This window comes from Thamnophis sirtalis, unplaced genomic scaffold (assembly GCF_051295495.1).
Source record: "Thamnophis sirtalis isolate CommonGarterSnake01/CBP01778 unplaced genomic scaffold, rThaSir2_p1.2 scaffold_15, whole genome shotgun sequence".
Lineage (NCBI taxonomy): Eukaryota > Metazoa > Chordata > Lepidosauria > Squamata > Natricidae > Thamnophis > Thamnophis sirtalis.
Genome location: NW_028261395.1, coordinates 43,891,748 through 43,914,934, shown reverse-complemented (window position 1 = coordinate 43,914,934; position 23,187 = coordinate 43,891,748). Strand labels below are relative to the sequence as shown.

The window sequence follows — 23,187 nt, the reverse complement described above, 5'->3', positions numbered from 1 at the left end:
TAAAATGGAAGCTGTAAAAAAAAAAAACACACACACACACACACCTTGTCACTCAGAAAGCCATTTGAAAACACACAATACTTCCAGCTTGCTGGTGGCAAAAGACCTGCTTTTCCGGCTGTTTCTCTCAGGCAGCCCTTGATTTTCAACAGTTCATTTAGTGACCAAAGGTTACAATGGCATGGGAAAAGGGGATTTATGACTGTTCTTCACTCATAAGACCATTGTGGCATTCCCTTGGTCACGTGATCAAAATTCAGGCACGTGGAAACGGACTCATATTTATGACGGTTGCTGGTGGGGTCATCCGATTCCCTTTTGCGACCTACTGACTAGCCAATGGTCAATGGGGAAGCCGGATTAAATCACCATGTGACTAACTTAACAACTGCACCACTGATTCACTTAACAACCATGGGGAGAAGAGTCATAAAATGGGGCAAAAACTCACTTAACATCTCACTTAACCACAGAAGATTTATGCTGAGTTATGGCCGAGGACTAGTTGTATAATGCTTTAGGCTAGTGTTTGTCAGCTGTGGCAGCTTTAAAATCCGCTAGGGAATTTTGGGAGTTGGAAGTCCACACATCATTTAAATTGCCAGGTTTTTTTCGTGGGGGGAGGGGATTGTAAATATTTTATTTTGGAAGGTATTTTATGAAAATTAATGTTTTTATTTTCCATTTTTCATTTTCATACAGTCACATATATACTGTGCATAACCGGGGCCATACAACATTAAACAATAATCACAGCAGTTCCTCTTGTCAACAATACCCCCCAAAATATAAATAAAATAAGACTCAAACTCAAATTGAAACCCAATATACCTCTTCCGCTCTCCATACACCTCTTTCTTTGGAAGGTATTTTAAAGGTGGCTCAGTGGCTAAGAAGCTGAGCTTGTCGATCAGAAAGGTCGGCAGTTCGGTGGTTCGAATCCTTAGTATAGGTCTCCTGGCTGAGCAGAGGGTTGGATTAGATGACCTCCAAGGTCCCTCCAACTGTTACTTTTAAGATAAGTTTAAAAAGTAGGATTCTTACAACGGCTTTCTTTGACTAAGTAGTCTAAGAACAATTCCTGAAGGAATTGAGGTTTATTTCACAGTCTTCGGCAGGGGCAATCGGACACACTTTAAATAGTTATTGACATTATATATATTTTTTAATTTGGGGTTTTGAGCAACCATGATAGAGGAGAAAAGACAGTTCAGTAACCCGGAAGTGTACGGCAAAGCGATGCAGCTCTAAGCCTTTCGAACTTCTATGAACCCCCGAGCTTCAATTGAGAGAGGCCTGTGAAACGAGGGCGGCGGGGGGGGGGGGAAGGAGGAAATCTCGCGCGCGACGTCATCACCCCGCGCCGGATGTTGAAGCGCAGGCCCGACGGCCAGCTTCCCGGCGCTCCATCCTCCGGCGAGTGGGTCGCGTTTAAAGCAGCGGTGGCGGTGCAGGGCCGTGAGGGAAGGTGAGGTCAAGGTCTGGCTAGGCCCCGCTCCGCTTCTCGCAGCCTTCGAGCCCGGCGAAGCGGCTCAGAGAGCGGGCAGCGGGGCGGGAGGGAGCTCGGGAAGCGGCCTCTGAGGAGAAAGGAGGGGGGCTGGCGTTTTGGCGGGCTGCTGTGTGGAGAAATGTTTTTCGAAGTGGGCGGCCAGTTTCTGTGGAAAATTGGGCCTTTGATGTGCCTTTTTCAAAATTTTTGGGGTTTTTTGTTGCTTATTACATCTTTTAAGTATTATTTATAATTACTTAGGAAGCGGGATGACGGCCTATTTTGGTGCATCTTTAAATTTATCATTTATTGGACATTTTTCAGCTTAAAGGCAAATATGGGCTTTTTCCTCAATGGTTCCTGACTCTTTTATGGTAAAAAAAACGACTATCCATGAGGAGAATTCCAGATTGAGATCAACCCTCAAAAACTACTTATGGGGAGTTTGAAATATATTCCCGGGATTGATTAAATTTGGTTAATAATTGGCCTTATTAGCAACCATACACATTCGGGACATTGAAGTTATGGTGGAATAATGAGTAATTCTTAAAACTATTAAATGATATTGATTAGTGGAGGATAATAAATACAGGGCAAAAAGAAATGTTATTTATATGAACTATTGGAAAAAGGATTATGGAAAGAGACCAAAGTTGTTGAAGTTGGAAGATAGATAGATAGATAGATAGATAGATAGATAGATAGATAGATAGATAGATAGATAGATAGATAGATAGATGGTTGTATTACCAGTGGCTTAAAAAAAGACTTGACCAAATCTGTGAACTGTCCATAAAATACGAATGTTTATATTGGGGGGAAAAAAACATTTTAAAAAAACTACATTGGGCTAATGGGGTTCCCTCAGCCCGGCCTTCTTCACAGGGTTGTTGTGGGGAAAACAGAATAGGCTGACCCTTAATAACAAACAACCCTAAAGACACCCATAGATGCATGGGGAAGAAGAAATCAACTGATAAATTGTGGCTTAGTTTTAGTTTTTTGGTTTTCTGGAGGCGAAGGAAACACTTTCCTCATTGTGGATGTAGATTCCAGTTACTGATAATGCCATTTACTGAATGATTGTGTTCTCTCCTAGTGCCTTTTGTAACACAAATGGGTGATGAAAAGGAATCGTGGAAGGTAAAAACGTTAGATGAGATTCTTCAGGAGAAGAAACGCCGGAAGGAGCAGGAAGAAAAAGCAGATACCAAGCGCCTCAAAAATGTGAGTTTGGGATTTTGTATTGAGAAGATTTTTTTATTTTAAAAAAATTCTTTCTGCGATTTGCACAGCAATTCTTTTTTGATAATATTGGGATTCAGCTTCTTTTGGGGGGAAAATGCATATTGTGTGTGTTCTTTTCAATCGTATGATAATTCTCAGCCTTTTCACTCTCTCTGTTTAAGTCTATGAGGGCACTTTCCCGAAAGCCAAAATGAATCTTTTCTTCCTAACTCATCCTAGTCTGATGACCGGGACTCAAAGCGGGATTCCCTTGAAGAGGGAGAGTTAAGAGATCACCGAATGGAGATCACTATTAGAAATTCACCTTACAGGAGAGAAGATTCAATGGACGACAGGTGAGAAAGCTGCTCTGGGTAGTCCTAGACTTACGACCATAATTGAGCCCAAGATTTCTGTTGCTCAGTGAGACAAATGTGAAGTCTGTTTTGCCCATTTCATGACTTTCCTGCCAGAGTTGTTAAGTGAACCCCTGCAGTTGTTTAAGTTAAGTAACATGGTTGTTAGTGAAGCTGGTTTCTCCATTGACTTTGCTTGTCAGAAGGTCGCAAAAGGGGATCACATGACTCCCCCGGGGGACACTGCATCCGTCATAAATATGAGTTGGTTGCGAATCTCTAGTGCCCCGTGAGCTCTCGTGACTTGTCCCAGCTTCTGCCAACCTAGCAGTTTGAAAGCATGTAAAAATGCAAGTAGAAAAATGGGAACCACCTTTAGTGGGAAGGTAACAGTGTTCCGTGCACCTTTGGTGTTTAGTCATGCTGGCCACATGACCCCGGAGACGTCTTTGGACAGCGCTGGCTCTTCGGCTTTGAAACAGAGCTGAGCACCACCCCCTAGAGTCAGGAACAATTAGCACATATGTGCGAGGGGAACCTTTACTTTTAATGAAATGGCCCTGCTTTCTTTGCTGGTTTTGAAGCAATTTGGATTGTGAAGCAACCTTTTTGGAGCATTTTGGGTGAATGATAGCATGAGAATAGTTTTAAGTCATATATAAAGCACCAGTGAGAATCATGAATCATTGTTTGCAGCGTTAAGAGATATAAGAGGAAGAAAATGCGGATTGGGAGGAGGAAAGCAAAATAACTTGTCACTTAGAATCACTTAGCTGTGATGGTTGTTGTAGCTTTTTCCAAACTCACGTTTCTTCTTTGTTTCTCAAATTGTGTGCTCCATAGGGGAGAGGAGGACGACTCCCTGGCTATCAAACCACCCCAGCAAATGTCACGCAAGGAGAAAGCCCACCACAGAAAAGACGAGAAGCGGAAAGAAAAAAGACGGCATCGCAGTCACTCAGCAGAAGGTTCTGTTCTTCTCATTTGGGGACTCCTTTGTTGTTTTTGATAAAAGCGCTCTGTACGGTCACAGCCTAAGGACCACAACTACAAAGTTGGGAAGTAGCGAAGGTTTCTGAGGCCAGCAGTTCCATCTAGGAATCACTTCTTTGTGGCACCGCCTATTCAGACAAGGTTTTAAGCTTGTGGAAGTTTAGAAGTATGAAAGTAGGTTCACAGAGAACATTCAGTCCAACTCCATGCTAATACATGAGCTTCTCATGTGGAAATCATATATGAGCCGTGGTGGTGCAGTACTCCGAATGCAATATTGCAGGCTGAGTTTGCCCACTGTCAGGAGTTTGATCCTGACTGGCTCAAGGTTGATTCGGTCTCCCTTCATCTGAGGTCAGTAAAATGAGGACCCAGATTGTTGGGGGCGAGATGCTGACTCTATAAACCGCTTCGAGAGGGCTGCAAACCACTGTGGAGTGGTATGTAAGTCTTATTGCTATTCTCATTGTAGCAAGTACAAGTAGCAAAATGCAGGCAGATAAGCCAAAATCCGAAATACAAAATTAATTTATCGTAATACATTATTAGAAGCTTGTAATATTTTAGGTGATCTCATACTCATTTTCTTATCAAAATCCCTCTATCCCTGGCAAACATTAAGCTAATAATGCTTTCTTAGTTCAGTTCAACAATAAAATAAAAAGGACCCACACATAAAATCAATGCTGGACACGACACATCAACATTAAGATACGCATTCTCACACCCAAGTTTTGGCTGGGGACTGATTCCTATTTGACCGCAAATCCCAATCGTTCCCAGTACAGCCACAGAGTCTGCTGGCTAGAACAGTTGCAGGAAGTGCCTGAGCCAAGGCTAAACCAACCAGCTCATCAATTTTTTTTCTGTTCCTTTGCTCTAGTAAGTTTCCAAATGCCACTTGCGAAGGAGGGTGACCAACTCCTCCTTTTCTTTGTATCTTTATTACTAGGGAAACATGCTAGGGTGAAAGAGAAAGAACGCGAGCATGAACGTAGAAAAAGGCACCGCGAAGAGCAGGATAAGGCCCGTCGCGAATGGGAGAGGCAGAAAAGGAGAGAATTGGCTAGGGAACACTCGCGGAGAGAGAGGTAATTTTTTTACCTGGCCCAAATGCAACATTTCTTCCTTAGATATATCCTTGAGCAGTTTCACCTGCACACTTGGTTATATTTCTTACGCTTTTTCCCATTGCTGGGAGGGAATCAACATGATCCTGTGAACAATTGTCATTTATTTATTTGTATTTAATTTATGTAATTTGTATCCCACCTTCATAAAAACATTTTTACAAATAACTCAAGGCAGCAAACATGTCCAACACAACCTCCTCCTATCTCAGCCCTGTGAGGTGAGGGGCCAAGAGAGAGTGATTGGCTCAAAATCACTCAGCCTTCTTTTCATGGCTAAGATGGGACTAGAACTCACCATCTCCTAATGATTGGCTCAATGTCACCCAGCTGGCTTTCATAGCTAAGGCAGGAGTTGGATGCACCGTTTTCTGCTTTCCAGCCTGGTGGCTTAACTACTAGACCAAACTGGCTCATTGTCATTTTGTGATATAAACCAGCATTTCAGTATCGGCAATAGAGAGAAATTATCATAGATTTGATCTATAGTTTTTGTGAAGAAATAGACCTTTTACCTACCAAGTTCCAATTCCTGGAGATTTGGCTTATTACATTTTATTTATTTTGATTATTACATCTTTTAAGCACAATTGGCTTACTTCGAATGGCTGTGGGTACTTGGAAAGCATGTGGGCCCAGCTGATAAATTTTAAAAGTTGCAGGCAGTAGAATTGGGGGTGTGGGGTGTGTGTGTGTGTGTCAGAAAAGCTAGTGTGGTGTCCCCTCCTAGCTCCTTGTAGATGTCTAAAGGTGTTTTGATTTGATTAGCATTGATAATACATTTTGATTTTGAAATGGGAGTATATTAATAAGCTCTAGTAAGAATGTCCTTAAATAAGAGAATGGTACAATTTCACATTTTGGCATTCTACCAGTTACATTTTGTTCCCAACTATACTCTGCTGAGCATTTGGTTATATTAAATCTTAGCCATGAAATATTGAGATTGTATCTGCATTTGAGGTTACAGACAGTCCTTTTGTTAACCGCTCGAGGCTTATGTACATATAGTTGAAATACAAGTAATATATAAACAAATCCAGGAACCAATTTAGATCAGATCAGTTTTCCTGTTGTGTCTGCCCTTCCTGAAGATTTAGTAACTGAGTAAAACTTAGAAGAAGCAATGTCTAATTATAATTCTTTCCTTAAGTATCTAAATCACAATCCTTAAATATAAATGCTATGCAAACAGGATTGCAAATACATTTTTGATTGCTTAGCTAGAGTTTGGAAGCAGACACGCATCAGACTGGGAAATAGCTTCTTCACTATTAAAGAAAAGAATAATCTGGCAGCGTTTCTTAAATAATATTGTTAGATTTCTCTTTTTAAAATAAAGCATTGATATTGCATTATCAGTCACAGGCCACTTGCTTTAAATTACATAAGGAAGTGCTTGATCAGTGAGTCTTTGATTGGCAGCCTAAATGCATCAGCTGTTTTTTTTTAAAAAAAAAAACTTAGTTCTGGGCCAGCTTTATTTTCTACATGGTTGAATTGTCTGCTTGAATGAACAGGCAGGTTCATATTTATTTATTTATTTTTTTTTACATATATTTAATATATCTCAACAAGTCTCAACTATGGTAGATGGTAGTAACCCCTTAATGATTCCCCTTAAAATTGGTATATATGCTCTTTCCTGGCGCTTGGCAGTTTCCCTTTTATCTCTGAACTACATATGTTGTTATTAAGCTAAGACTGAGTGCCTCAGCCTAATAACAAGCCTTAATAATTGAATTATTTTAAAGGTTTCAGCCTGAAGAGCTGTGAGATTTTTGTCTCGAGTAGTGTCAATCCTTCCTGCCATCGTTAGTCTCTCATTCTTTCAACAATCAAAGGCAAAACGATTGCATTGGCCTCACTCAAATTCTGACGTGAACTATACTTTTCCTATTGGAGAACGTTCATTTTTCACTTAACGTGAACCGTTCTGGGTAGGAAAACAATAAATAAGGCTCCTTCTTCTGAAAGAGAAAAATGAAACTCGACTGAGCGTAAATTCAATCACACGCTGGACTAGTAAAATTAATGTGGATGCATGCAAACTCTCTAGAGACCGCTTGGAGCAACTGGAACGAAAACGGGAACGGGAAAGGAAATTAAGGGAACAGCAGAAGGAGCAGCGAGAGTTGAAAGAACGGGAGAGGCGAGCGGAAGAAAGGAGGAAAGAACGGGAAGCCAGACGGGAGAGTAAGTAGTCCAAAATGCGGGGTGGGCTGTGTGCAAGCCATGAGTAATGTGGGTACTCCTTACGGAGGAGTTATAGGCAAGTACCAATAAAGGAGAATAATTTGTAACTTACTGTAGGATCGAAATGAGAGATCCTTGGTGCTCTCTCAGAGCTTTGTTTTTTCCCCCTTGCAGACGTTTCATTACCCAACTAGGTAACTTCATCAGTGCTAGTGATGATGTTACTAGCACTGATGCTAGCAACACTGGTGCTACTAGCACTAATGATGTTATCTAGTTTGGGTCGTTAAATGTCCACCAGAAAACAAACACGGCTCGGAGCACCAAGGACTCCTTATAGGCAAAGTTGAAGTTGAAATGAGGCTCAGAAATTTGCAGAAGTTAAAGCCAACCTGGAAGGGAAAACTGCTGGTAACAGAATTTCATTTTTAATGTGGGCCAGTGCGCTCACAGTAAAAAATGATGACAGAGGTTATCTAAGTGGGCTAGACTGCCCAGGTAGATTCTGAACATCTGGGCGGGCTCATCTTCAGGTCTGCATACAGGCGCCTGGCCGGAGTGGGCCTCATCTTGGGAGAATTGTAAAGATTGCATAAGAAACCTCACCCTGGAAAAAATGACAACAGATTCCCTTGTCTCTGTTAGTCTCAGGGCATCATAGGACAATGAGGGAAGACTACGGAGAAAAAATAAGAATTTGGAGCCGAAGTCCCCTGCGGCAACAGAGAGAAAGACTTGAACCGTCAGAAATCAGGAAGCCAGGTAGATTTTAAATTCATCAACCGGACTTGTGGGTATCTTGATTGAAACCACCAAGATGGGAATGGCTGAAAGTACATTGCAGGTTTTATTGAATAATCAAACTGATTTTAAATCGTGTGATTTAAGTATCACCCTGCTTGCAGGGTGACTGAAACACTGTTACATATTATCCCACTAAGTTTTTTTTTTCCTGTGCCACAAAGAGAATAATTGTATCCTATTTTTATATGACTTGAAAACAAGGGAAAAGTTACAATATCGCATAATATAAAACATCCTTCAATCTCCTGCACACTTCCTTTGGAAAAAAAATAAAATCACGGCTGCCAACCTAGAAAAGGTTCTTGGGAAAGAATGAAATTGACAGAGGAAATTGAACTGACATTTTAAAATTTCCCAGATCGCTTTTAGCCTGGAAAGTTTTAAAAGTGCATCTTGTCAATTTATAGTAATATATTGCTGTAGAACCCAAGAACAGCTTATGCATTATAATTCAGTTATAGAGACCACTAAAGAAAATAAAATCATGGTGTTCTGCATAAACTTAAAATTAATATGATCTGTGTAAACATATAAAATTCTTTTTTTCTTTTTTTCAATGGCCCAAAATAATTTAAACGTTTTCATTAGGGAAACAAGGCTTTTCAATTTTGTTGACAGTCATCTAATAAACATCAGGCAGGCCTTTTTTTCCAGATGGAGACACAGAGAGTAAGGATGTCTTCCCACAACTGGATATCTTCCAGATGTGCATGTTTTAAATTGTCAGCAGGGGTCTTGATGGCTGAGAATTTCCCCATGTCTTAGTGAAAGCCATCCACGCGGTTTTGAGATTTTAAAACAGTCCAATTGTAATCAATGTACAATGAAGTTCCTTTGTCACCTCTGAGGTTGCCCTTTTTTTTGTCCTCCCTCTGCAGTGAGAGAGGAGAAACCAGAAGAAAAGGATCCTTTGTCAGATCTACAGGATATCAGTGACAGTGAACGAAAAACCAGCTCAGCTGAAACATCATCAGGTAGCTTTCGTGCGGGTGCCGATACAGCGCAGCAGCTATGTTTGAGCCCACTGGAGATTGTCAATTCTTTTTTTTCTCCCTCTTTCCCAGGGGAATCAGGATCGGCTTCAGAAGAAGAGGAGGAGGAAGAGGAGGAGGAGGAAGAAGAATCCAGCAGCGAAGAGTCTGAGGAAGAAGAAGAGGAAGAGGAGGAAGAAGAAGAGGAGACAGGAAGCAATTCGGAGGAAATATCCGAACAGTCAGCTGGTTAGTAGTAGAAAACAACCTTCTTTTAACCGGGCTGCATTACAGTAATCCTCACTTAACAACACTAATTGTGACTTTGAATTTCTGCCCCTAAGCAAAACGGTCATCAGTGAAACATCAGGTGGACTACATCCTCTTAGCAAAGGCAGTTCTGACAGTCCCAGTTGTAGTTGTTAAGCAAGGACTGAATTTTGATCATGTGTCGGGGACACACTATGATAGTTATAAGTGCGAGGAACAGTCATAAGGCTGTTTCAGTACCGCTATAACTCCAGTCACTAAACCAATGATTATGTATCATCATGGCCTCTGTTTGTTGCTGCCAATGCTTGGCAGAACCAAAATATAGATTTATACCAATGGTATCGCTCAAATCTTTTTACTTCTTAGGTTCGAGCAACAATCCATTTTCCACTTGTTCCTAGATTGCAACACCCAGAACGTTTGGGGTGTGTGTGTGTGTGTGTTTCAGTTTAGCTGTTCCAAATTTTTTTAAGCCACCACAGTGCTATGAATCTGAATTCCGTTCTTCCTTTTGGCGCGGAGTGCAAAACGGCTGTTTACTTGCTCCTGAAGTACCTCTTCCATCTGTCTTGCAGAAGAGGTGAGCGAAGACGAAATGACTGAAGAAGAGGAACGAGAAAACGGAGACCACCTTCCAGTTGGTAAGGGATCAGATGGAGGAGTGGGCTTTCAGTTGATGTCCTATTCTCTTCTACAGGCCTTCTAGGGTAGGTCAAACGCTCAATTGTTTTCCCTGGCCTGATTCACTTCCATCCTGCAAAGGCAGAGTGGTGCAAACTGAAGACATCATACCGTGTTTCCCCCAAAACAAGCCTGGGTCTTTTGCTCCAAAAGACGCATTATGGCTTATTTTCCTGTTAGGTCTTATTTTTTGGGGGGAGGAATACAATAATAAACGCCTCTGTCTGCTGATGGTCTTAACTGGGGCTTGCTTTTGGGGTAGGTCTTATATTACGAGCATCCTGAAAAATTCATGCTAGGGCTTATTTTCCAGTTGGGTCTTATTTTCGGGAAAACCTGTCTTGCCTGCAATGTCCTCATTTCTAAATTAGGATAAATGCTTTTATTCCGTCCTTTTCAGGACTTAACATTATAGCAATTGCACTTAGACTTATATACCACTTCACAGTGCTTCTAAGCAGTTTACAGAGTTAGCATGCTGTCCCCAACAATCTGGCTCCTCATTTTACCGACCTCGGAAGGACGGAAGGCTGAGTCAGCCTTGAGGCGGTCAGGATCAAACTGCTGGCAGTCAGCAGGAGTTAGCCTGCAATCCTGCATTCTAACCACTGTGCTACAGTGGCTCCATAGAGTTACAAATGGGGGGGGTGTGTTGCCATGATGCTAGCCTCATCATTTTGAGTCTGTATTACTGCTTGGCCTACCTAGCCACATTTTCCCAAAACCTTAAGATGCCCAGATGGCACAGTTATGTTGTTGTTAGTTGCAAAGTCGTGTCTGACCCATCGCGACCCTCCAGGCCTTCCTGTCCTCCACCATCCTCTGGAGTCCATTTAAGCTCACGCCGACTGCTTTGGTGACTCCATCCAGCCACCTCCTTCTCTGTCGTCCCCTTCTTCTTTTGCCCTCTTATCTTCCCCAGCATCAGGCTCTTCTCCAGAGATCCTTCCTTCTCCTTAGGTGGCCAAAGTATTTCAGTTTCCTCTTCAGGATCTGGCCTTCTAAAGAGCAGTCAGGGTTGATCTCCTCTAGAACTGACCTGTTGGATCGCCTTGCAGTCCAAGGGACTCCAGCACCAGAGTTCAAAGGCCTCCATTCTTTGGCGCTCAGCCTCCCTTATGGTCCAACTTTCATAGCCATCCATTGCAAAACCATCGCCTTGACTGCATGCCCTTTAGTTGGCAGGGTGTTGGCACAGTTATAGGAAAAGGGGAACAGTTCCCTGTTTCCAGATGGCACAGTTACAGGAAAACCTTAAGACTGCCAAGATGGCACATTTTACAGGAAAGGGGAGCTCACCCAAATTGCATTGCGCTTACTGCATGCTCAGCGGTCTCAGAACCTCTTGAACATTTGAAAAAGATAAGCATCACGCTTACAATGCTGAGCTTCAGGTGGTTCTGTCAAAACTTCATGCTTGTTACTAGGCAGAGAGTACTCAGTAGGCCAGCCTCAACAATCAGCCCGCCCTTTCTTTGACATCAGATCTGCCAACCAATGTCCGTAGGGGATGGTCCCATGACAGCAACCCAATCCCACTGCGGTTAGAAAGCCTCCCCTGACACAAGAGGATAAATAACCTTTTTTGCTTATTAAGAGCCATAAGCCATGGACAGCTTTGAAAAGCAGCTTCCTGAGAGTTCAGGAGAAGATACATAACTTCGGAATGTGTGCTAGGCATTTAAAATCCCCTTTTAATCTCTAAAATACCAAATATAGCAACAAGGGCCGTTTTGGAAGGGGGGGGGAGGCAAAGCTGCCCCAATTGGTAGAGCGGCTTCCTCGACTTGATTCTACCGTTTAAAGTTACAGAGTCCAGATTCGACCAGGATTCTGTGGGAAGCGAAGCTGAGGAAGATGACATTGTGGAAGGAAGCCCGCAGTCCAACGCCATGACGGAAGGGGAATATATTCCTGATTCCCCCATCTCCTCGCCTGTAGAATTGAAACGAGAGCTGCCCAAATATCTCCCGGCCCTTCAGGTAAGACGGACCTCATAACAGGCAGCCCTCGACTTAACATCAGTTCATTTAGGGACCGTTCAAAATTATAATAGCACTGAAACAAGGGACTTACGACCCTTTTCCACACTTACGTAGCATCCCCACAGTCATCCCTGGGATTAGAGTTCAGCCACATTTAGCAACTGACTCATACTTATGACGGTTGCAGTGTCCTCGGGTCGCGTGATTCCCCTTTTGACAAGCAGAATCAATGGGGAAGCCAGATTCAATCAACAGCCGTGTTGCTCATTTAACAAGTGCAGTGATTTACTTAACCATTGGGTCAAGGACAGTCATAAAAAGGGACAAAGCTCACTTAACAGTCTCACTTAGCAACAGAACTTTTGGGGTCAATTGTGGTCATAAATCGAGGACTATTTGCCCATTCAACCACAGTACATTTGTCCCCTTTTTGGGCTGAGCTGACGTAAGAGACCGCTCTCCTTAATCCGGGGAATAGCAAACTTTTTTTATGTTTTAAATGCTACCTATAACCCGTTGATATACCCCCTAGACCTCCTCATGGGATATTCCCAGAGGGAATTAAAAAGGCCCCCAAATAAAATATTTTTCAATAAGGAGTTTAGCTGCCTTGGCTTCCTAGCTACGCATCTTCAAAGCAAGATATATTTGTTTCCCAAAATGATTTAAACATTTGCTTCCTTCATTCTTCTTGCGCAGGGCTGCCGTAGCGTGGAAGAATTCCAGTGCCTGAACCGGATCGAGGAAGGGACTTACGGCGTGGTGTACAGAGCCAAAGACAAAAAAACAGGTAGGATATTTTTGGGGGGAAATTATGACAGGTATTAAACCTGAACACTGTTCTGACCCAGGTTTTTCCAAGAGCATGATATTTATTTGTTTGTTTGTTTGTTTTCCCAGATGAAATTGTGGCCTTGAAGCGATTAAAAATGGAGAAGGAAAAAGAAGGTTTTCCTATTACTTCCTTAAGAGAGATCAACACCATCCTCAAAGCTCAGCACCCAAATATTGTCACTGTTAGGGTAAGCGCATTTTTGGTTCCCAGGGATTCTTTCGTTTTTATCCCCCCCCCCCCAAAAAAAAAGCATGCCGCCACGCACAACGGTAATCCTCAACTTACGACCACAGTTGAGCTGGACCATTCTGCAAAACCCACTCTGGAAAATTTATCTTGCCAAGCGAGGCATTTGTTAAGTGAGTTTTGCCCCGTTGCACGACCTTTCTTGCCACAGTTGTTAAGTGGATCACTGCAGTTGTCAAGTTAGTTAACACGGTTGTTAAGTGGATGTGCCTTTCCCATTAAGTCTCGTGATTTCACACTGCTGGAGTTTGACCCGTGAATTTTTTAGTCCCTTGCTAGAAGATTCAAGTAGGCAAGCATTTCTCATGACAAATTTATGTTATTTATTAAATTTATACACTGTCTATCTTGCTGATACAGCAGTACTATTGATTTAAAAAAAAAACGTTATGAAGGAATGAGAGGTAGCAAGTGGACACGATGTCAGGGTGGGGAATTCATCACTGTAATCTTTTTTTCCCCTTGGGATCTAGGAGATTGTTGTCGGTAGCAACATGGACAAGATCTACATCGTGATGAACTACGTTGAACACGATCTCAAAAGCTTGATGGAAACAATGAAGCAGCCTTTTCTACCAGGTGAGACTCACATATACCCCTTCTCTTAGGTGAGAGAGACTTCCAAGTTTTGGCTTTTCCCTTCCTTTCTTTACACCTCCAATTTTTATATTCCAGGGGAAGTGAAAACTTTGATGATTCAATTGCTCCGAGGCGTAAAACACCTCCACGACAACTGGATTCTGCACCGGGATTTGAAAACGTCTAACCTGCTCTTGAGTCACGCTGGGATTTTAAAAGTGAGCCCTTTTGGTTTGTCTTCTCCTCCTGCAAACCCACCACTCCACTTAAAATACCGGAACAGCAGAGATTTAGTTCTGCTTATTTAATACAATAGCAGAGTTGGAAAGGACCTTGGAGATCTTCTAGTCCAACCCCCTGCCTAGACAGGAAACCCTATACCGTTTCAGACAAATGGCTATCCAACATCTTCTTAAAGACTTCCAGTGTTGGGACATTCACAACTTCTGGAGGCTACTTCTGTTCCATTGATTAATTGTTCTAACTATCAGGACATTTCTCCTTAGTTCTAAGTTGCTTCTCTCCTTGATTAGTTTCCACCTATTGCTTTTTCTCCTGATGCTTTGGAGAATAGCTTGATTCCCTCTTCTTTGGGGCAGTCCCTGAGATATTGGAACACTGCTGTCATGTCTCCCCTAGTCCTTCTTTTCATTCAACTAGACATACCCAGTTCCTGCAACCGTTCTTCATATGTTTTAGCCTCCAGTCCCCTAATTATATTTAATTAAATTAAATATTTCTAATGAGAGTTGTGGAGGAACCCCAGTAGATAAATCAAGCACTCCTAGTACATGTTTCCAACAAGTCCTTCTATTCTCATCTCTCTTTAGGTTGGAGATTTTGGACTAGCCAGAGAATACGGTTCTCCCTTAAAGCCGTACACACCGGTTGTCGTGACGTTATGGTACCGAGCGCCTGAGCTGTTACTCGGAGCCAAGGTTTGTGATATATTGGGGGTGGGGGCTGCTGCCTAAGATTTATAAGTTGTTCTTTTGATGGTTAGTTTACCTTAGACCTGTAGCAGAGGTGGTATTCAGCAGGTTCTGACCAGTTCTGGAGAGTCAATAGCAAAAATTTTGAGTAGTTCGGAGAACCGGTAAATACCACCTCTGGCTGGCCTGCCTCCATCTATTCTCTGCCTCCTGAGTCCCAGCTGATCGGGAGGAAATGGGGATTTTACAGTATCCTTCCCCAGCCACGCCCACCCAGCCACGCCCACAGAACCGGTAGTTAAAAAAAATTGAATCCCACCATTGATCAGTATCCTGGATTCCAGTCACAAGACACTTTTTCTGCAGGCTGTCTTAACTTTGAACCCCGTTAAAAGAATGGTCGTAAGTTGAGGACTATCTGTACAAGCAAGAGCTTGCACAGGTGGTCCTCGACTTACGAGCACCATTGAGCCCAAAATCGATGTTGCTAAGCTGAGAAATTTGTTGAGTGAGTTTTGCCCCATTTCACTTTACTTTTCTTGCCGTGTTTGTTAAGCGAATCACTGCAGCCGTTAAATGAGTCACGTGGTTATTAAGTGAATCTGGTTTTCCCATCCGCTTTGCTCATTAGAAGGCCACCAAAAGGGGCCACACGACCCCCAGGACGCTGCGGCGGTCGTAATTATGAACTGGTAGTCAAGAACCCAAATGTAAATCGTGACCCTGGGAATGGTGCAACGGTCGTAGGTCTGAAACGTGGTCATAAGTCACTTTTTTCCAGTGCCGCTGTAACTTTGAACGGTCACAAAGTAAAATGTTGCAAGCCGAGGACTCGTTGTGCTGGGGGGGGGGCTCTCTGTGGGGCCAATCAGAGAGAGACAAAATCATTTCTAGTTTCAGCTACTTCCATCTCAAACTGGGGCTGATCCAATCTTAAGGAAAGTACCCCAAAATATTTGACACGCTGATGGATGGGACCCACTCAGCGGATTTCCCTCCCCCCCCCTCCCTCTCTTTTCTAGGAATATTCCACAGCCATCGACATGTGGTCCGTGGGTTGCATCTTCGGGGAGCTGTTAACCCAGAAGCCGCTTTTCCCGGGGAAGTCCGAAATCGACCAAATTAACAAAGTTTTTAAAGTAAGTAAACAGCGGTACTTAACTCCCTGCCTTGACTTAAAAGCTGGTTGCAGTGCTGTCAGTCAGAAGGCAAGATAATTGTCGCTTAGTTTAACATTCACACCTATCCACCAATCAAACTTGCCATTTGGGATGGTCAGTTTTACGATGGGAGCAGAGGGGGTCTGAACAATTGGATCACAACGCTGTCAAATATGAAGGGGGTGTGCCGCCTTTGCGGTTTTAGCCCTTCTTGCGTAACTTTGATAATAAACATAAAGATGTGGAGACTCTAGAACAAGTGCAGAGAAGAGCAACAAAGAGGATTAGGGGACTGGAGACTAAAACATATCAAGTACGGTTGCAGGAACTGGGTATGTCTAGTATAATGAACAGAAGGACCAAGGGAGACATGATAGCAGCCTTCCAATATTTGGGGGTCAAGTTGTTTTCCAAAGCACTCAAAGGTCAGACAAGGTATAATGGATGGAGAGATTCAACCTGGAAATAAGGGGGAATTTTCTGACAGTGAGAGCAGTCAAACCATGCAACAGAAGTTGCATTCGGAAGTTGTGGGAGCTTCATCACTGAAAGCTTTTAAGAAGAACACGGGTATTGCCATCTGTCAGAAATGGTGTAGGCTCTCCTGCTTGGGCGGGGTGGGTGGGTGTTGGACTAGATGACCTACAAGGTCCCTTCCAAATCTCTTAATCATTTAAAATGAAAGTCATCCAGGTCAAAAGCATCGGAAAAGGTTAAATTAAAAGTTTAAGATTTTCAAAAGACTGCAATACATTTTTGGGGGAAACCCCTGCAGTTGGAATGGCAAGAGTTAGTATGTTCCAAGGAGACTCTGCCTAACTTAAATTTTCATTTTGACTGAAGAAGTTACTTGGATGAGCAACAAAACATCTCCATTTAATAAACTTTGGTGCAGTTCCCATGATTTAAACTTTTTAAATGACTTGATATATAACTGTGGCAAGGATTGTATTTGGTGGCAAAAGCAGAGAAATTTATTCAGTAAATCTGGTGTAAAATTGACCACCGAAAAGGGAAATAGTATTCATTCTCTCTTCCTGTTGTAATTATGGCTACCTATTTTGCAATTGACTGACCAGGATTTTCTCAATGCCAATGGTGGTCAAGTCCAAGTTGTTATTGTTGTTGTTGTTATTGTTGTTGTTATTATTATTATTCACAAATTGTTTTCAAAAGGCAGCCATTCTCAACCTAGCTTCCTTAATCTTTGCTTTCTTCTTTTTAAAGGACTTGGGAACGCCGAGTGAAAAAATCTGGCCGGCTTATAACGAGCTGCCAGCGGTCAAAAAAATGACCTTCACAGAGTACCCATACAACAACCTCCGCAAACGGTTCGGTGCCCTCCTCTCGGATCAAGGATTTGATCTCATGAATAAGTGAGTCAAGAAAGCAAGCAATTATATTTTTGCCTGGATCAGAATCAAGACTCTCATCCTCCCCAGGGTTAGAGAAGGAGAGAGGCAGTTGTCGTTCCTTAAGGAATTTTGACAGTTGATCCCAATCCTCCCTGGCCATTAGCCAGGAACGATCGTAGGTTTGCCTTTATTTGTTTTATATTTGGATAAAATCCAGGGGCTTTTGTTTTGTTTCCCCCCAGTCCACTGATTTGCACTTCACATTAAGAGAGAAGTATTGTAATAGCCCACTGTTCCTACAGTTTTACTCCAGGGTATTGTAGGGAGTCAGGGAGGCGGTGGCTCAGTGGCTAAGACTCTGAGCTTGTCGATCAGGAAAGTCGGCAGTTCGAATATCTAGCACCGCATAATGGAGTGAGCTCCTGTTACGTGTCCCAACTTCTGCCAACCTAGCAGTTCGAAAAGACGTAAAAATGCAAGTAGAAAAATAGGGACCACCTTTGGTGGGAAGGGAACAATGTTCCATGCGCCTTTGACATTTAGTCATGCCAGCCACATGACCACGGGGGCATCTTCGGACAGCACTGGCTCTTCGGCTTTGAAACGGAGATGAGCAGCGCCCCCTAGAGTCGGGGACAACTAGCACATACGTGCGAGGGGAACCTTTACCTTTATTGTGGGAAGTCACAAGTCTATATCAGGCTTGCCCACCAGGGGGCAGCATTTGACTGACCTTGGTTGAGCGCCTGAAAGTTAGGATGAGAAATTGAAAAAAAAAATCCTGGAGAAGGCTGTGAAAAAAAGCACGGCATCGTTCCTCTGAAAAATGACTCACCCTCAACTAAAATCTTCAGATATTTTTTTCCCCTCTTCCTTGGAACCAGTATAATTCTGAAAAAGTAGGTTCAGATACAGCAGTGTAGCTAGGAAGATTAATCCGTGTTTCCTAACACCTATTCAATATCCATGGAACTAACCCTAGGGTATATGCATTCATCGGACATTCATTTCTCCAGCATAGGAAATTACCATCTGCGAATAATTACAAATAGTCCTTGACTTATAACAGCTTGTTTAGTGACCATTCGAAGTTTCACTGACACTAAAAAAGTGACTCTAGGCCGTTTTCTTCACTTAAGACCAATGCAGCATCGTTATGGTCATGTGATTGAAATTCAGACGCTTGGCAACATGCATCTTTATGACAGTCACAATGTTTGTGTGTGTGTTTGTGTGTGATGTGATCCATTTTTGAAACCTCCTGATAAGCAAAGTCCTCGGCTTATGACCGTTCGTTTAACAAAGTTAAAAAGGGCCTCGAAAAAAGTGGTATGAATTCCATTTTCTTCACTTCACGTATGGGTGTGTGTCTGCTTTTCCAGATTCCTGACCTACTACCCTGGGAGAAGGATCACTGCCGAAGACGGCTTAAAGCACGAATATTTCCGTGAGACCCCACAGCCCATTGACCCCTCCATGTTTCCAACGTGGCCGGCCAAAAGCGAACAACAGCGTGTGAAACGAGGCACAAGCCCGCGACCCCCTGAAGGAGGACTGGGGTACAGTCAGCTGGTAAGTTCACCCAAAAAGTGTTGTTGTAGTAATTCAGCCAGATACCTGCCATTAGTAGAGTTTCTTGTATTCAAATATCAAAGGGATATTCATAACCTGCTAACAATGCAACGATAGCCAGTTTGGTTTAGTGGGATAGAAAACAGGAGCCGGGAGTTCTTGTCCCACCCTGGCCACAAAGCCAGCTGGGTGACTTTGGGCTTATAATCAGGAAACTGGGAGTTCTAATCCTACTTTAGGCATGAAAACTGACTGGGTGACTTTGGGCTAATCATCAGGAGTGTGAGTTCTAGTTCTGCCTTCGGCATGAAAGCCGACAGGGTGATTTTGGGTCAATCACCAGGAGACAGAGAGTTTTAGTCCTGCTTTAGGATTAAGATTAGACTCATATTTATGACGGTTGCAGTGTCCTGGGGTCATGTGATCATCTTCCTGACAAGCCAAATCAGTATGGAAGCCAGATTCACTTAACAAACACGTTCCTGACTTAAACACCAGGGATTCACTTAACAATGGTGGCAAGGAAGGTCGTAAAATGGTGCAGAATTAGCTTAACAATGGACTCCCTTAGCCTCAGAAATGTTGAGCTCCCTCGTGGTCATAAGCCAATGTGATATTTGCACCCTGGGCTACATGTGTCCTTCTTTTTTGCCTCGGCAGGGCGACGATGACATTAAAGATACCGGTTTCCATTTGACGACCACGAACCAAGGCGCGTCAGCTGCAGGGCCCGGATTCAGCCTGAAGTTTTAAGACAGAGGGGTCGAAGGCGCGATCTTTCAAGAGGACCTCAGAAGGAAGGGAGTTTGTGTTCTCTGGGGGAACGAAAAAGCATCAGGCTACGCCGATTACTGTTTTTTGTTGCAGAATATTCTCTGCAGTTGGGACCAGCTTCTGGATCAAAGTAGAGAATGTTGGATTCCTTTTTAAGGATTGGAATTAATCCCAAAAAAACCCCAAAGGACCCTTTCGGGGGGAGGAAAAAAACACCACTACCATCATGAGAACAAAATCCCAGTTAACTTCAAGAACTACTTTTTTTAAAAAGAAGAAAGCACCTCTCATTTCTATTTATGTTTTTCCCATTCAGATTAGTTTTTTTTCCTTGTTTGTACATATGTAGAATAAAAAAGAAAATGATTTTTAATTGTTTACTCCGTATACATTACCTTGTTTTTTTCCCCCTCCCTTTAATCTTGAGTATTACGATTGTATTTTAACACTTGGTGCACTTTCCTCCTAGCTTTCCCAACAGTGGCTTTGTGACTCTTCAACCCAGGAAGAAGAAAAGAGACGTAAATAGGAAAAATATGGAGAGCTGCATGTCATATTTTATTGCTCTCGGGCCTGGAAAAAAAAATTCAGGGGAACCTGACAAGGATGAACACAACTTCCCCTTTAAAAAAATAAAATAAAATAGAAAGTTATGTTTTTAGCCTTCTCCTCAGGACTTAAAAAGAATTGCCCACTGGCTGAGTTGGGCTGACTGACTTGAAAATGTGCTGATATCTTAACTTTAATCCCATTGCAGAAATTTTTGCATCAGATACTAAAAGAGAGGGAGAGGAGAAAGAAAATGCAGATTGTGATAGCGTAGTTTGCTTTTTTTGAGATGATCTGATTGTTAGCTTCCAAGCATTTCATAAGGTAAGTTGACTTAACTTCCAAGATTCCTATTTTCAAATGCACTTTCCCGCCGGCTTCCCTTGCCATAAACCGACGGTAGACAAAACTTTCTTTCAAGGGCCCAGCTAAGTTCCTGATTCCCAAAAAGCAAATACTGGCTTTTTTTTTCAAAAAGAGTTTCCAAAAAGAGATCATTTGTGTGTTGAAGAGAATGGATTGAAATGTGTAAAGCTGTCTGAATGCAGCAGAGTTGATTTTGGCTTTTACAAATGCCTCCTTTCTGTGAGGAAGGATAACGGGAGTCTGGAAACAGCCTGAAGTGAATATAAAATGAGTCTCCTCCTGCATTACGCAACCCAGCTGCTGTAGGGTGTGAAACCTCATGAATTTCTAAACTGAAAATGAGTAAAAGTGACATCCTTTAGTGGTGAGTTCTCAAACTTCACCTTGTGCCTTAGTCGTATCCTCAAAGCTTGTTGTTTTATACATAGCTGCAGGGAATCCTCAATGTACAACCTGTTGTGGCCCACCAGCAGAGCTGGCAGCAGATTCGGACAGTGAGGAGGTTGTGGAGGAAGATGGGTCAGTCCTGGAGTCTGGGGAAGGCTCGGATGAGAGCTCTGTGTCGGAGGCAGAGAGGGGGCCAGAGCCATATGCCACCTATCAGCTGCCTTCAGAGGCAGACCTCAGAGGCAGACGAACAGCTGGAGCCTGTTCCCAGTGTGCGCATGCACAGAATGGCCAGACGAAGGGAACAGCTAAAGAACAGGGGTTGACTTGGGAGTAAGACCACAGGTGGACCAGGAATGGCTCCTCCAAGAGGAAATAAAAGAGGAGCGAAAAGGGGGTGGAGTTTGCAGGAGACAATTAGTTCACTTAATGGGTTCGCGACTCTCCGAGACTCCTGGCCAAGTTCTGCAGATGTCGGCCTGGCAGCTCTCCAAGCCAGATAAGGTCTGTGACCGTAAATCCTCCCTGGAAAGACTTTGCTGGATGTGAATGAGCAGAATTCACAGCAAATTAATAAAAGGTTTTTTTGACAGGACAAGGAGTTTGCTTCATGCTCTTGGGAAGCCTAGGTCAGGACACAGCCATTTGTTTAGTGACTGAAGTTACGAGTTACTGAAAAAAGTGACTTTAACGATCATTTTTCACACTTAACGGCCGCTGCAGCATCCCCACAATCACTGGATCAAAATTTGGGCAATTGACAGCTGCCATTCATTTATGACAGTTGCGCTGTCCTGGGGTCATGTGATCTCCATTTGCGAATTTCTCAGCTGACTTCCGACAAGCAAAATCAGTGGGTGGGAAGCCCGATTCATTTAACAACTGCTATGATTTGCTTAACTATGGCAAAAAGGTCGTAAAATAAATTCACAACACATTTAATAACTGCTTCGCTTAAAAGCACGGAGATTTGGGGCTCGATTGTGGTCGTACGTTGGGGGGTACCTCCTGTACAGTATTTTAGGCTGACTGCTGTATTGAAAATGACAGCCCACCCCCCACTCACCCTCTTTTGTTCTTCAGGAAAAGATGAACAGATCGATCCATACAGAGCTTTCTTATCCGATTGGAAATGTGTTATAAAAAGGAACTTTTTTTTAAGTCTAAGGAAGCATTCTCCACTGCATTGCAAATGGCAGCTATATATACCTATTTATTCATCTTAATGGCCATCTTGTAAACCCTGCAAAGGTAAGAAAACCGTTCTTGCTATACATATCCTGGCAGGCTTCTGTGCTTCCTCTGATACACACTAAGGTTGCTTTTACACTAGTATCTGTATTTCCACAAAAATAAGACTGGGTCTTATATTAATTTTTGCTCCAAAAGATGCATTAGGTCTTATTTTGGGGGAAATACGGTACTAAATTCATCCATTTGGCTGACAATCTTAATGTCAGGCCTGCAACCATCTTTTCTTTTGGATCTTTGGCCTGCCACACTTTCTATTATTCTTCTATGCATTTTCTATTGTGGGAATATATTTTTTTTTATTTTGATAATAAATAAAACAGGAGGGGGGAATTGTACGGAGTGAGATGATATGTAGCCATAACAACATTCTTTCTAGTAAGCCAAGGTCATCCTTTGTCTCTGCATTTGACCGGAACTGGATGGGTGGAAACTGCCAGCATGGCAGTGGGAGATTGGACCCTGTGATGGACTTGTGGGTGTGGGGCAAAGATCTTGAACTTTCAACTGGGTGGGGAAAAACCAGGAAGCTTTCAGATTCGGGTTTTCCCAGATGTGCCAACATGGCTCTCTTAATAAATTGGAACTTTAAGGAACCTTGGACTCTTGATTTATTTTTGGATGCTATTTGGAACCCTGACTCTTAACTGGGGCTTATTTTGGGGGTAGGACTTATATTATGAGCATCCTGAAAAAATCATGTTAGGTCTTATTTTCGAGGAAACAGAGTAGTAACTATCGGTAGTCCTCAACTTACAAGCAAATTGTTGTGGTTCGTAAATTAATCCCATTGTCATTAAGCAAGTCCAGCTTCCATTGATTTTGCTTATTGGAAGCCATCTGGGAAGGTGGCCAGTGGCGATCACATGATCCCAGAACACTGCAATATGTACATGTCAGTTGTGAAGCATAAACATTTCGATTGCGTCACCACGGGTTTTGCTGCAACAGTTGTAAATGCAAATTGGTTATAAGCTGGATCCAGTGCCTGACACGCAGATGCCCAGAGGAGAGGAGAACAGTGGAAATCTATGGGCTGGTCCTTGGGACAGAAGAGCCACTGCTGCTAGTGA

At 42.8% G+C, this 23,187-nt stretch overlaps 1 protein-coding gene across 1 annotated transcript; it reads left to right on the top strand.

The window, feature by feature from the left end:
• Positions 1–1,366: 1,366 nt before the first annotated feature.
• On the top strand, positions 1,367–19,939 carry LOC106553567 (cyclin-dependent kinase 11B). Its single transcript, XM_087702518.1, has 20 exons — positions 1,367–1,468; positions 2,592–2,719; positions 2,960–3,075; positions 3,919–4,043; positions 5,021–5,159; positions 7,258–7,394; positions 8,040–8,156; positions 9,077–9,172; positions 9,263–9,418; positions 10,018–10,083; positions 11,930–12,105; positions 12,808–12,898; positions 13,009–13,130; positions 13,663–13,768; positions 13,865–13,986; positions 14,599–14,706; positions 15,723–15,839; positions 17,088–17,236; positions 18,598–18,787; positions 19,448–19,939. The coding sequence occupies exons 2-20, from the start codon at positions 2,609–2,611 to the stop codon at positions 19,538–19,540; spliced, it is 2,337 nt and encodes a 778-aa protein (XP_087558644.1). The 5' UTR covers positions 1,367–1,468; positions 2,592–2,608; the 3' UTR covers positions 19,541–19,939.
• Positions 19,940–23,187: the final 3,248 nt, after the last annotated feature.

What these genes read in the sequence shown, in the direction of transcription:
- LOC106553567 (XM_087702518.1), top strand. Translation starts at nt 2,609, where the DNA reads ATGGGTGATGAAAAGGAATCGTGGAAGGTAAAAACGTTAGATGAGATT. An exon ending in CAAATATTGTCACTGTTAGG is followed by an intron (nt 13,131 to 13,662) that starts GTAAGCGCATTT and finishes CTTGGGATCTAG; the next exon opens with GAGATTGTTGTCGGTAGCAA. An exon ending in AGCTGTTACTCGGAGCCAAG is followed by an intron (nt 14,707 to 15,722) that starts GTTTGTGATATA and finishes TCTCTTTTCTAG; the next exon opens with GAATATTCCACAGCCATCGA.